The sequence below is a fragment of the Aotus nancymaae genome, unplaced genomic scaffold (assembly GCF_030222135.1).
Source record: "Aotus nancymaae isolate 86718 unplaced genomic scaffold, 86718_ANA_hifiasm-v0.15.2.pri h1tg000021l, whole genome shotgun sequence".
Classification (NCBI taxonomy): domain Eukaryota; kingdom Metazoa; phylum Chordata; class Mammalia; order Primates; family Aotidae; genus Aotus; species Aotus nancymaae.
The window spans coordinates 3,133,678-3,146,311 of NW_026988433.1; the positions used below are offsets into that span (position 1 = coordinate 3,133,678).

The 12,634-nt window shown below is 58.3% G+C and overlaps 1 protein-coding gene across 1 annotated transcript in view; it reads left to right on the top strand.

Annotated features, from left to right (window-relative positions):
• Nucleotides 1–167: 167 nt before the first annotated feature.
• The window catches only part of LOC135276210 (DNA polymerase epsilon catalytic subunit A-like), a 34,375-nt gene continuing 21,908 nt past the window's right edge, over nt 168–12,634 (top strand). Inside the window, exons 1-3 of the mRNA XM_064379473.1 lie at nt 168–274; nt 2,586–2,727; nt 3,190–3,270. Of these exons, the coding sequence (XP_064235543.1) occupies nt 168–274; nt 2,586–2,727; nt 3,190–3,270 (330 nt within the window). The remainder of the gene's footprint in view (nt 275–2,585; nt 2,728–3,189; nt 3,271–12,634) is intronic.

Consider the following 12,634-nt stretch of genomic DNA (forward strand, 5'->3'; position numbering starts at 1 on the left):
CCTCTTGATTGACGGCGCGCGCCTCTTGATTGACGGCGCGCGCCTCTTGATTGACGGCGCGCGCCTCTTGATTGACGGCGCGCGCCTCTTGATTGACGGCGCGCGCCTCTTGATTGACGGCGCGCGCCTCTTGATTGACGGCGGCACTTTCGGCTCTCGCGAGACTGATGGGAGCGCGCCAAATTCCTCCTGCGAAGCAGAGGTCGATCGCCGGCGGCTCCAGGAGCGGAGGGCGGCGACGCGCGGACCCGGGCGCGGACGGCGAGGCCGGCAGGTGAGGGGCGCTCTCCTGAGGCCCTCGGGCCGGCCCTGCCGAGGGTGCGGTGGAGCCGGGCGCGGGTGGCGCCGCCGAGGCGAGGGGGAGGCCGGGGTCCCGCAGCCGCCCCCTCTCGCCGCGCCTGACCGGGGTGGAGCGGCGCGCCCGGACCGCCGGCGGAGGGACCTGGGGCGGGGCGGAGGCTCCGCGGAAGTAGCTTCTCCGCGGGGGAACGAGGCGGGCCGCGCGGTCTTCCCCTGCTCGGCTCTTCCTGAGGCGTTTCGGGCCTCGCCTGGCGCGCAGCTGCGTTTGGGGCCTGCCGCGCGGCGGGGGCGGTGCGAGCTGCGGGAGCGGGGCCAGGCCCTGCGGGGCGGACGCGCGGCGGGTGGGGGCCGGGACCCCGCCTGGAGGCGCAGCGCTGGGGGAGGCCGCGGCGGGCGGATCGCTGGAGCCTAGGATCCTGTCCCGGCGACACCCTTTCTCCTCTGTTTGATTACTTTATTTTTTTGGAGACGGAGTCCTGCCCCCTCACCCAGCCTAGTGTTTATTATTATTATTGGTGGGGGGACACAGTGCAGCCCTGTCGCCCAGGCTGGAGCGCAGAGGCGCGATCTCGGCTCCCTGCAGCCTCCGCTCCCGGGTTCAAGCGATTCTCTTGCCTCAGCCTCCCGAGTAGCTGGGGTGACAGGCGCGCGCCATCATGCCGGCTGAATTTTGTAGTTTTAGTAGAAACGGGGTTTCGCCATGTTGTCCAGGCCGGTCTCGAACGCCTGACCTCAGGTGATCCGCCCGCCTCGGCCTCCCAAAGTGCTGGATTACAGGCGTGAGCCACCGCGCCCAGCCCTTCTCTTCTAAAAAGAAGAAAAATTAGCGAGGCTGGTGGCGTGCGCGTGAAGTCATGGCTATTAATTCTCGGAGGCCGAGGCCGGAGGTTCACCTGAGCCCCGCAGGTCGAGGCTGCTGTGAGCTGGGATCGCGCCACAGCCCTCCAGCCTGAGCGAGGGAGCCAGACCGTCTTAAAAAAAAAAATAGAAAAACGGTAAGACGCGGCTGCTCGGTGGCCAGAGCAAACGGTAAACATGACGGAGGCCTGGCCTTCTGCCATAAGCAGAAAACGTGTAAGAATGCGAAGGCTTTTACGGACACTTAGCTGAACAAAATTCTTCACGGAGGAGAAACCGAGTGGTGAGGATCCCTGACGGCTGTCGTGCTAATCACTGCCTATCCTTAGCCCCGTTTGGTCCTCAGGCAAGCCCCGGAGAGGTAGGTGTCCTTAGTATCTACAGTGTGTGCCGGAACGTGGAGCTCAGGGACGCGCACTGGCTGCTCTGGTTCGGGGTGCAGGACGTGCCCCCACCTACTGCACTCCACTGCCCTGCCCCGAGCTCGGTGACAGCCTCCAGGCAGGGGATATTGAGTGCCGGCTTTTAACTTGCGTGCTCTACGTGGGTTAACTCCTCTCGTCTTTAAAACAGCCCCAGGAGGCGGTGGGTGGTAGATGTGCCTGCATTTTTTCTGTGAAATGGGGACACCAGTGGCCTCCCTCGTAGGGGTTGTCATGAAAACTGAATGAGAGTGTATGTGGAGTACTGGGACGATGGATATAGTAACCCGTGAACTGCTCTCTGTCTGTCTGTTATCCCCATTTTTCCGATGTTTTACTGTTGCTGGTTTAAAAGTCAGATACACGGCTCAGAAAAAACAGTTTTGGGAGGAAATATGGTCCCAGTGAACAGTTTTCTAGTCCACTGAATCCAACGTATATTAATAATATATAAATATACATAATCGTGATTACTGTTTATGTTAGTATTCTGGTTATAAAGTTGAACAGGTTTTGAAGGGCCTGCCCTAATTGTATTTTTCCCATGAGTCCTTTCATTTTAATGTGCCTTTTTGCCAGACTTGGGGTTTTTCAGGAATACATATCTGAAACACACTAGGTGGGTTCAGTGTTGCAGAAGTAGGTGGGATTGGCCAGGCATGGTAGCTTACCCCCTGTAATCCTAGCACTTTGGAATTCCAATGTGGGCAGATCACCTGAGGTCAGGAGTTCAAGACCAGCCTGGCCAACATGGTGAAACCCCATCTCCACTAAAAAATACAAAAATTAGTCAGGTGTGGTGCGGGCACCTGTAATCCCAGCTACTTGGGAGGCCAAGGCAGGAGAAGCTCTTGAACCTGGTAGGCGGAGGTTGCGGCAAGCCAAGACCGTGCCGCTGCACTCCAGCCTGGGGGACAGAGTGAGACTCTGTCTCAAAAAAAAGAAAAGAGAGAGAAGTAGGTGGCATTTCAAACTGTAACCACTGGGTTCCTTTCTTTCACTCAGGGATGATGGCCCCACTTCCTCAGTCTCTGCACTCAAGCGCCTGGAACGGAGTCAGTGGACGGATAAGATGGATTTGCGGTTTGGTTTTGAACGGCTGAAGGAGCCTGGTGAGAAGACAGGCTGGCTCATTAACATGCATCCCGTAAGCACTGGCGCTTTCCCTTGGTCCTTCTCCCTCCCAGGGGTGTGGCTGTATTCCTTCTTGTCATAGCATGGTCCTTGTCCAAAGTGGGACCCATGGGGGGACTTGTCTGGTGAATCAGTAGGGAGATGTGATGGCTCCCAGCTCTCCTCCTTTCCTCTTTAACATCATTGAGGGCCACAAAGAAGTCAGTGTGAGAAGCCGGAGGTGATGGCCCTTGCTTTTAGCCATCATAATAAAGCTTTCAAGGATTATGAGGGAGAAATTCCAAGAAATCCCCATTTGGAGGCTCTTACGATGTGGTTCTTTTGAATAAGGTGGTAGTGTTAATGTAGGGGTGGAATAAAGACCTAGATGAGGGGATTTGTTTCTGAAGTGCTCAGTTTCCCAAAAGGTCGGAGGAAAAGGGTCCTGACACTGTGTAGAGGACGATTGTGCCTATGTTGGTCAATTCTCTCGTAGACCGAGATTTTAGATGAAGATAAACGCTTAGTCAGTGCGGTGGATTACTACTTCATTCAAGATGACGGAAGCAGATTTAAGGTAAGCCCGAGAAGCTAAAACCCACTTGCAGCGAGCAGCTGGATCCAAAATGAGGGGTGTTCATTTAACTCTGTGACTGTCAGGGAGGTCGTGGGAGGCTTCTAGTGCACAGCTGCCCATAGCCCACCAAAACTCAGGCCCCTGGAGGCCCCATCAGTCACCATTTAAGATGTCCTGAGAGAGATCAGTTTAGGAAGACTCTGAATGGTGAGCAGTATTGCGTCTTAGATTCTTGCCCCATGGTAAGTGCACATCCTGACGTCCTGTTATGCTTTACGAGCTACCAAGGTCAAGGCTACCCTGGCTCTAGGCTGTTCATGGACTGACTGTAGGAGCAAGCAGTCTGTTTTCATTTTTCTCTCCTTTTTTTTTTTTCTCATTAAAAAAAAAAAAAAAAAAACCCGGCCTGTGGTTGGGACTCATCACAGCTTTCACTGCGGCCTGGCTCTGTCTCTCCGTCCGCGTCTTTCCCGGCACAGCCACTCCCGCTCCCCGGCGGTGTGAAATGGGGAGCTGTGCCCCAGAGCGCCGCCTGCTGGAGAGAAGTGAACTTTCTTCCTCAACCTGGTTCCAAAGTCCCAGGGAAGGGCCCTGATTGGCTTTAACAGCAGTTTTATTGAGATATGTACAATGCGCGTATATGACTCACCCATTTAAAGTGTAAGATTCGGAGGTTTTAGTGATCGTTTTTAAGAGTTGTAAAACTGGCCAGGTGACGTGGCTCATGCCTATCATCCCAGCACTTTGGGAGGCTGAGGTGGGAGGATCACAAGGTCAGGAGATCGAGACCAGCCTGAACACGGTGAAACCCCGTCTCTACTAAAAATACAAAAATTAACCAGGCGTGGTGGCAGATGCCTGTAATCCCAGCTACTCAGGAGGCTGAGGCACAAGAATTGCTTGAACCCGGGAGGCGGAGGTGGCTGTGAGCCGAGATCACGCCACCGCACCCCAGCCTGGGCGACGGAGCGAGACGCCGTCTCAAACAAACTACAAGAGTCATAAAATACATGCAGCGTCAAACATGCCATTGCATCCATACTGAATGTGCCTGGAGCGGCCTCACTCCCAATCGCACTGTTGCTCCCTCGCGGCCGCCACTGTTTCTGAACCTTTTCGTTGCCCCAAAGAGAAACCTGGAGCTGTCAGGCAGTAACTCTCCGTCCGTTCTCCTCAGCCCCCGCCAGCGACGGATACCTTTTTGGTTTCCGGCACTCTTTGGGACGAACTCATGCTGAAAACCACTGTCTTTCTCTGACGTTCTAATTTAATTGGTCCTCCTGCATTTCATCTGGCAACTTAGAGTGGGGGACATCAGCCACCAAATCCTCCTCAACACAGGCTGCTGCTTTGGCCCAGCTCAAGGGGCTGTGAAATGAGACCTGGGTGAGCACAGGGTCCACACGGTGGAGGGGCAGGGCCGGGGAGGGTCCTCCTGGGATGGGGTGAGACAGTGGTCCAGCGTGGGGGGGGCAGGGCCGGGGAGAGTCCTGCTGGGACGGGGTGAGACAGTGGACCAGGGTGGGGGGGACAGGGCCGGGGAGGGTCGTCCTGGGATGCGGTGAGACAGTGGTCCAGCGTGGGGTGGGGGACAGGGCCGGGGAGGGTCCTCCTTGGATGGGGTGAGACAGTGGTCCATCATGGGGGCACAGCTGCGGAGGGTCCTCCTGGGACAGGGGTGAGAGAGTGGACCAGCATGGGGTGCGGGACAGGGTCGGGGAGGGTCCTCCTGGGATGGGGTGAGACAGTGATCCAGCGTGGCGGGGCAGGGCCGGGGACGGTCCTACTGGGACGGGATGAGACAGTGGACCAGGGTTGGGGGGCCGGGGCCAGGGAGGGTCGTCCTGGGATGGGGTGAGACAGTGGTCCATCATGGGGGCAGAGCTGGGGAGGGTCCTCCTGGGACAGAGCTGAGACAGTGGACCAGCGTGGGGTGCGGGACAGGGTCGGGGAGGGTCCTCCTGGGATGGGGTGAGACAGTGGTCCATCATGGGGGCAGAGCTGGGGAGGGTCCTCCTGGGACAGAGCTGAGACAGTGGACCAGCATGGGGTGCGGGACAGGGTCGGGGAGGGTCCTACTGGGATGAGGTGAGACAGTGGTCCAGCGTAGAGGGGCAGGGCAGGGGAGGGTCCTGCTGGGACAGGGTGAGACAGTGGACCAGGGTGGGAGGGCCGGGGCCAGGGAGGTTCCTCCTGGGATGCGATGAGACAGTGGTCCAGCGTGGGGTGGGGAAAGGGCCAGGGAGGTTCCTCCTGGGATGGGGTGAGACAGTGCTCCAGCGTGGGGTGGGGGACAGGGTCGGGGAGGGTCCTCCTGGGATGGGGTGAGACAGTGGTCCAGCGTAGTGGGTAGGGCCGGGAAGGGTCCTGCTGCGACGGGGTGAGACAGTGGGCCAGTGTGGTGGGGACAGGGACGGGAAGGGTCCTCCTGGGATGGGGTGAGACAGTGGTCCAGCGTGGGGTGGAGGACAGGGCTGGGGAGGGTCCTCCTGGGATGGGGTGAGACAGTGGTCCAGCATGGGGTGGGGGACAGGGCCGGGGAGGGTCCTGTTGGGACGGGGTGAGACAGTTGACCAGGGTGGGGAGGCCGGGGCCAGGGAGGGTCCTCCTGGGATGGGGTGAGACAGTGGTTCATCATGCGAGCAGAGCTGGGGAGGGTCCTCCTGGGACAGAGGTGAGACAGTGGACCAGCGTGGGGCGGGGGACAGGACCGGGGAGGGTCCTTCTGGGATGGGGTGAGACAGTGGTCCTTCATGGGGGCAGAGCTTGGGTGGGTCCTCCTGGGACAGGGGTGAGACAGTGGATGAGCACAGTGTGCGGTACAGGGTCGGCGAGGGTCCTCCTGGGATGGGGTGAGACAGTGGTCCAGCGTAGGGGGGCAGGGCCAGGGAAGGTCCTGCTGGGACGGGGTCAGACTGTGTACCAGCGTGGGGTGGGGGACAGGGTCGGGGAGGGTCCCCCTGGGATGGGGTGAGACAGTGGTCCAGGGTGGGGGGCCAGGGCCAGGGAGGGTCCTGCTGGGATTCGGTGAAACAGTTGACCAGGGTGGGGGGCCGGGGCCAGGGAGGGTCCTCCTGGGATGGGGTGAGACAGTGGACCAGCATGGGGTGCGGGACAGGGTCAGGGAGGGTCCTCCTGGGATGGGGTGAGACAGTGGACCAGCATGGGGTGCGGGACAGGGTCAGGGAGGGTCCTCCAGGGATGGGGTGAGACAGTGGACCAGCATGGGGTGCGGGACAGGGTCGGGGAGGGTCCTCCAGGGATGGGGTGAGACAGTGGACCAGCATGGGGTGCGGGACAGGGTCGGGGAGGGTCCTCCTGGGATGGGGTGAGACAGTGGACCAGCATGGGGTGCGGGACAGGGTCGGGGAGGGTCCTCCAGGGATGGGGTGAGACAGTGGACCAGCATGGGGTGAGGGACAGGGTCGGGGAGGGTCCTCCTGGGATGGGGTGAGACAGTGGACCAGTATGGAGTGCGGGACAGGGTCGGGGAGGGTCCTCCTGGGATGGGGTGCGACTGGACCAGTGTGAGGGGGGCAGGGCTGGGGAGGGTCCTATTGGGACGGGGTGAGACAGTTGACCAGGGTGGGGAGGCCGGGGCCAGGGAGGGTCCTCCTGGTATGGGGTGAGACACTGTTTCATCATGCAGTCAGAGCAGGGGAGCATCCTCCTTGGACAGAGGTGAGACAGTGGACCAGTGTCGGGTGCGGGACAGGGTCGGGGAGGGTCTTCCTGGGATGGGGTGAGACAGTGGTCCTTCATGGGGGCAGAGCTTGGGAGGGTCCTCCTGGGATGGGGTGAGACAGTGGACCAGCATGGGGTGCGGGACAGGGTCCGGGAGGGTCCTCCTGGGATGGGGTGAGACAGTGGTCCAGTGTGGGGGGGCAAGGCTGGCGAGGGTCCTATTGGGACGGGGTGAGACAGTTGACCAGGGTGGGGAGGCCGGGGCCAGGGAGGGTCCTCCTGGGATGGGGTGAGACACTGGTTCATCATGCGGGCAGAGCTGGGGAGGGTCCTCCTGGGACAGAGGTGAGACAGTGGACCAGCGTGGGGTGCAGGACAGGGTCGGGGAGGGTCTTCCTGGGATGGGGTGAGACAGTGGTCCATCATGGGGGCAGAGCTTGGGAGAGTCCTCCTGGGATGGGGTGAGACAGTGGTCCATCATGGGTGAGAGAGTGTTCCAGCGTGGGATGGGGGACAGGGCCGGGGAGGGTTCTCCTGGGATGGGGTGAGGCAGTGGTCCAAAATGTGGGCAAAGCTGGGGGCGGTCCTCTTGGGACGGGCGTGAGACAGTGGACCAGCATGGCGTGCGGGACAGGGTCCGGGAGGGTCCTCCTGGGATGGAGTCCAGGGGGAAACGGTGCGGGGGTGGGCAGGAGGAGACCAGGGACGGCGAGCCGGTCCCGGCGGGGGAGTCCCGGGGCAATAGGTGCGGGATGGGGGCAGGAGGAGACCAGGGACAGGGAGCCGGTCCCGGCGGGGAAGTCCAGGGGCAAACGGTGCGGTGGGGGCAGCAGGAAACAAGGGAGGGCGAGCGGGTTCCCGCGGGAGAGTCCAGGGGCAATCGGTGCGTGGGAGGGCAGGAGGAGACCAGGGTCCGCGAGCCGTTCACGGCGGGGGAGTCCAGGGGCAAACGGTGCGTCGGCGGTCAGGAGGAGAACAGGCCTGGCGAGGCGGTCCGGGCGGCGCAGCTCAGGGTCAAAGGCTGCGGGAGGGGCAGGAGGAGACCAGGGACGGCAAGCCGTTCCCGGCGGGGGGGATTTCAGGGGCAATCGGTGCGGTGGGGAGCAGGAGGAGACCAGGCACGGCGAGCCGGTCCCGGCGGGGGTGTCCAGGGGCAAATGGTGCGGGGGGGGCGGGTCAGGAGGAGACCAGCGACAGGGAGCCGGTCCGGGCGGGGGAGTCCAGGGGCAAACGGTCCGGGGGGTGCAGGAGAAGACCAGGGACTGCGAGCCAGCTCCTGCCCGGGAGTCCAGGGGCAAATGGTGCGTGCTTGGCAGGAGGAGACCAGGGACGGTGAACCGGTCCCGGCGGAGGAGTCCAGGGGAAAACGGTGCGGGAGTGGCAGGAGGAGACCAGGGAACCCTAGCGAATCCCCACGGGGGAGTCCAGGGGCAAAAGGTGCCGGAGTGGCAGTAGGAGACCAGGGACGGTGAACCGGTTCCAGCGGGGGAATCCAGGGTCAAATGGTGCGGTGGGGGGGGGTGGGGCAAGGAGGAGACCAGGGACAGGGAGCCGGTCCCGGCAGGGGAGTCCAGGGGCAAACGGTGCGTGGGGTGGGGGGGGGGGCAGGAGGAGACCAGGGACAGCGAGGCGGTCTCGGCGGGGGAGTCCAGGGGCAAACGGTGCGGGGGTGGCAGGAGGAGACCAGGGAACCCTAGTGGATCCCCACGGGGGAGTCCAGGATCAAAAGGTGCTGGGGTGGCAGCAGGAGACCAGAGACGTCGAGCCTGTCCCCACGGGGGAATCCAGGGCAAACGGTGCGAGGGGAGGCAGGAGGAGAACAGGGACCGCGAGGCCGGGAGTCCAGGGGCAAACGGCGCGGCGGGGTGCAGGAGGAGTCCAGGGACGGCGAACCGGTCCCGGCGGGGGAGTCCAGGGGCAAACCGTGCTTGGGGGGCAGGAGGAGACCAGGAAGGCGAGCCGTTCCCGGCGTGGGAGTCTCGGGGCAAAAGGTGCGGGGTGGGGGCAGGAGGAGACCAGGGACAGGGAGCCGGTCCCGGCGGGGGAGTCCAGGGGCAAACGGTGCCGGGGGGGCAGCAGGAAACAAGGGAGGGCGAGCGGGTTCCCGCGGGAGAGTCCAGGGGCAATCGGTGCGGCGGGGGTCAGGAGGAGAACAGGCCTGGAGAGGCGGTCCGTGCGGCGCAGCCCAGGGTCAAAGGCTGCGGGAGGGGCAGGAGGAGACCAGGGACGGCAAGCCCTTCCCGGCGGGGGGGATTTCAGGGGCAATCGGTGCGGGGAGGGGGGAACAGGAGGAGACCAGGCACGGCGAGCCGATCCCGGCGGGGCTGTCCAGGGGCAAATGGTGCGGGGAGCGGGCCATGAGGAGACCAGCGAAATAAATAGCCAGATAGCCACGCATGGTGTCTCACACCTGTAGTCCCAGGTACTCAGGAAATAAATAGCAGATAGCCAGGCATGGTGTCTCACACCTGTAATCCCAGCTACTCAGGAAATAAATAGCCAGATAGCCACGCATGGTGTCTCACGCCTGTAGTCCCAGCAACTCAGGAAATAAATAGCCAGATAGCCAGGCATGTTGTCTCACACATGAAGTCCCAGCTACTAAGGAAATAAATGGCCAGATAGCCAGGCATAGTGTCTCACAACTGTAGTCGCAGCTACTCAGGAAATAAATAGCAGATTGCCAGTCATGGTGTCTCACACCTGTAGTCCCAGGTACTCAGGAAAAATATAGCAGATAGCCAGGCATGCCGTCTCACGCCTGTAGTCCCTGCTACTCAGCAAATAAATAGCAGATAGCCAGGCATGGTGTTTCACACCTGTAGTCCCAGCTACTCAGGAAATAAATAGCTGATAGCCAGGCATGGTGTCTCACACCTGTAGTCCCAGGTACTCAGGACATAAATAGACAAATAGCCAGGCATGGTGCCTCACACCTGTAGTCCCAGATTCTCAGGAAATAAATAGCCAGATAGCCAGGCATGGTGTCTCACACCTGTAGCCCCAGTTACTCTGCAAATAAATAGCCAAATAGCCACACATGGTGTCTCACGCCTGTAGTCCCAGCTACTCAGGAAATAAATACCCAGATAGCCAGGCATGGTGTCTCACACATGTAGTCCCAGCTATTCAGGAAATAAAAAGCCAGATAGCCAGGCATGGTGTCTCACACCTGTAGTCTCAGGTACTCAAGAAATAAATAGCAGATAGCCAGGCATGGTGTCTCACATCTGTAGTCCCCGCTACTCAGGAAAAATATAGCAGATAGCCAGGCATGCTGTCTCACACCTCTATTCCCCGGTACTCAGGAAATAAATAGCTATTAGCCAGGCATGGTGTCTCACACCTGTAGTCCCAGCTACTCCAGAAATAAATAGCCAGATAGCCAGGCATGTTGTCTCACACCTGTCGTCCCAGGTACTCAGGAAATAAATAGCCAGATAGCCAGGCATGGTGTCTCAAATCTGTAGTCCCAGCTACTCAGGAAATAAATAGCGCGATATCCAGGCATGGTGTCTCACACATGCAGTGCCAGCTACTCAGAAAATAAATAGCAGAGAGCAAGGTATACTGTCTCACACCTGTAGTCCCAGCTATTGAGGAAATAGAAAGATAGTCAGGCATGGTGCCTCACACCTATAGTCCCAGGTACTCAGGAAATAAATAGCAGATATTCAGGCATGCTGTCTCACACCTGTAGTCTCAGCTACTCAGGAAATAAATAGCCAGATAGCTGGGTATGGTGTCTCACACCTGTAGTCCCAGATACTCATGAAATAAATGGCCAGATAGCCAGGAAAGGTGTCTCACACCTGTAGTCCTAGCTACTCAGGAAATAAATAGCCAGATAGCCAGGTATGGTGTCTCACACCTGTAGACCCAGCTACTCAGGAAATAAATAGCCGATAGCCAGGCATGGTGTCCCACACCTGTAGTCCCAGCTAATCAGGAAATAAAACGCCAGAAAACCAGGCATGGTGTCTCAGATCTGTAGTCCCAGCTGCTCAGGAAATAAATAGAGAGAGAGCCAGGCATGGTGTCTCACACCTGTAGTCCCAGCTACTCAGGAAATAAATAGCAGATAGCCAGGCATGAAGTCTCACATCTGTAGTCCAACCTAATCAGGAAATATATAGCAGAGAGCCAGGCATGGTGTCTCACAGCTGTAGTCCCAGCTAATCAGGAAATAAATAGCCAGATAGCCAGGCATGGTGTCTCACACATGTATTCCCAGCTACGCAGGAAATAAACAGCCAGATAGCCAGACATGGTGTGTCACACCTGTAGTCCTACCTACTCAGGAAATAAATAACCAGATAGCCACGCATGGTGTCTCTCACCTGTAGTCCCAGCTACTCAGGAAATGAACAGCCACATAGCCAGGCATGGTGTCTCACACCTGTAGTCCCAGCTACTCAGGAAATATGTAGCCAGATAGCCAGGCATGGTGTCTCACACCTGTAGTCCCAGCTACTCAGGAAATAAATAGCAGATAGCCAGGCATGGTGTCTCACAACTGTAGTCCCAGCTACTCAGGAAATAGGCAGCCAGATAGCCAGGCATGGTGTCTCAAACCTGTAGTCCCAGCTACTCCGGAAATAAATAGCCAGATAGCCAGGCATGTTGTCTCACACCTGTCGTCCCAGGTACTCAGGAAATAAATACCCAGATAGCCAGGCATGATGTCTCACACATGGAGTCTGAGGTAATCAGGAAATAAATAGCCAGATAGCCAGGCATGCTGTCTCACACCTGTTGTTCAAGCTACTTAGGAAATAAATAGCCAGATAACCCGGCATGGTGTCTCACACCTGGAGTCTCAGTTATTCAGGAAATAAATAGCCAGATAACCCGGCATGGTGTCTCACACCTGGAGTCTCAGTTACTCAGGAAATAAATAGCAGAGAGCCAGGCATGCTGTCTCACACCTGTAGTACCAGCTATTCAGGAAATAAACAGCCAGATAGCCAGGTATGGTGTCTCACACCTGTAGTCTCAGCTACTGATGAAATAAATGGCAGATAGACAGGCATGGTGTCTCACATCTGTAATCCCAGCTACTCAGGAAATAAATAGCCCGATATCCAGGCATGGTGTCTCACACATGCAGTGCCAGCTACTCAGAAAATAAATATCAGAGAGCAAGGTATACTGTCTCACACCTGTAGTCCCAGCTACTTAGGATATAAATAGCCGATAGCCAGGCATGCTGTCTCACACCTGTAGTCTCAGCTACTCAGGAAATAAATAGCCAGATAGCTGGGTATGGTGTCTCACACTTGTAGTGCCAGATACTCATGAAATAAACAGCCAGATAGCCAGGAATGGTGTCTCACACCTGTAGTCCTAGCTACTCAGGAAATAAATAGCCAGATAGCCAGGTATGGTGTCTTACACCTGTAGTCCCAGCTACTCAGGAAATGAACAGCCAGATAGCCAGGCATGGTGTCTCACACCTGTAGTCACAGACACTCAGGAAATATGTAGCCAGATAGCCAGGCATGGTGTCTCACACCTGTAGTCCCAGCTACTCAGGAAATAAACAGCCAGATAGCCAGACATGGTGTCTCACACCTGTAGTCCTACCTACTCAGGAAATAAATAGCCAGATAGCCAAGCATGGTGTCTCACACCTGTAGTCTCAGCTACTCAGGAAATATATAGCCAGATAGCCAGGCAT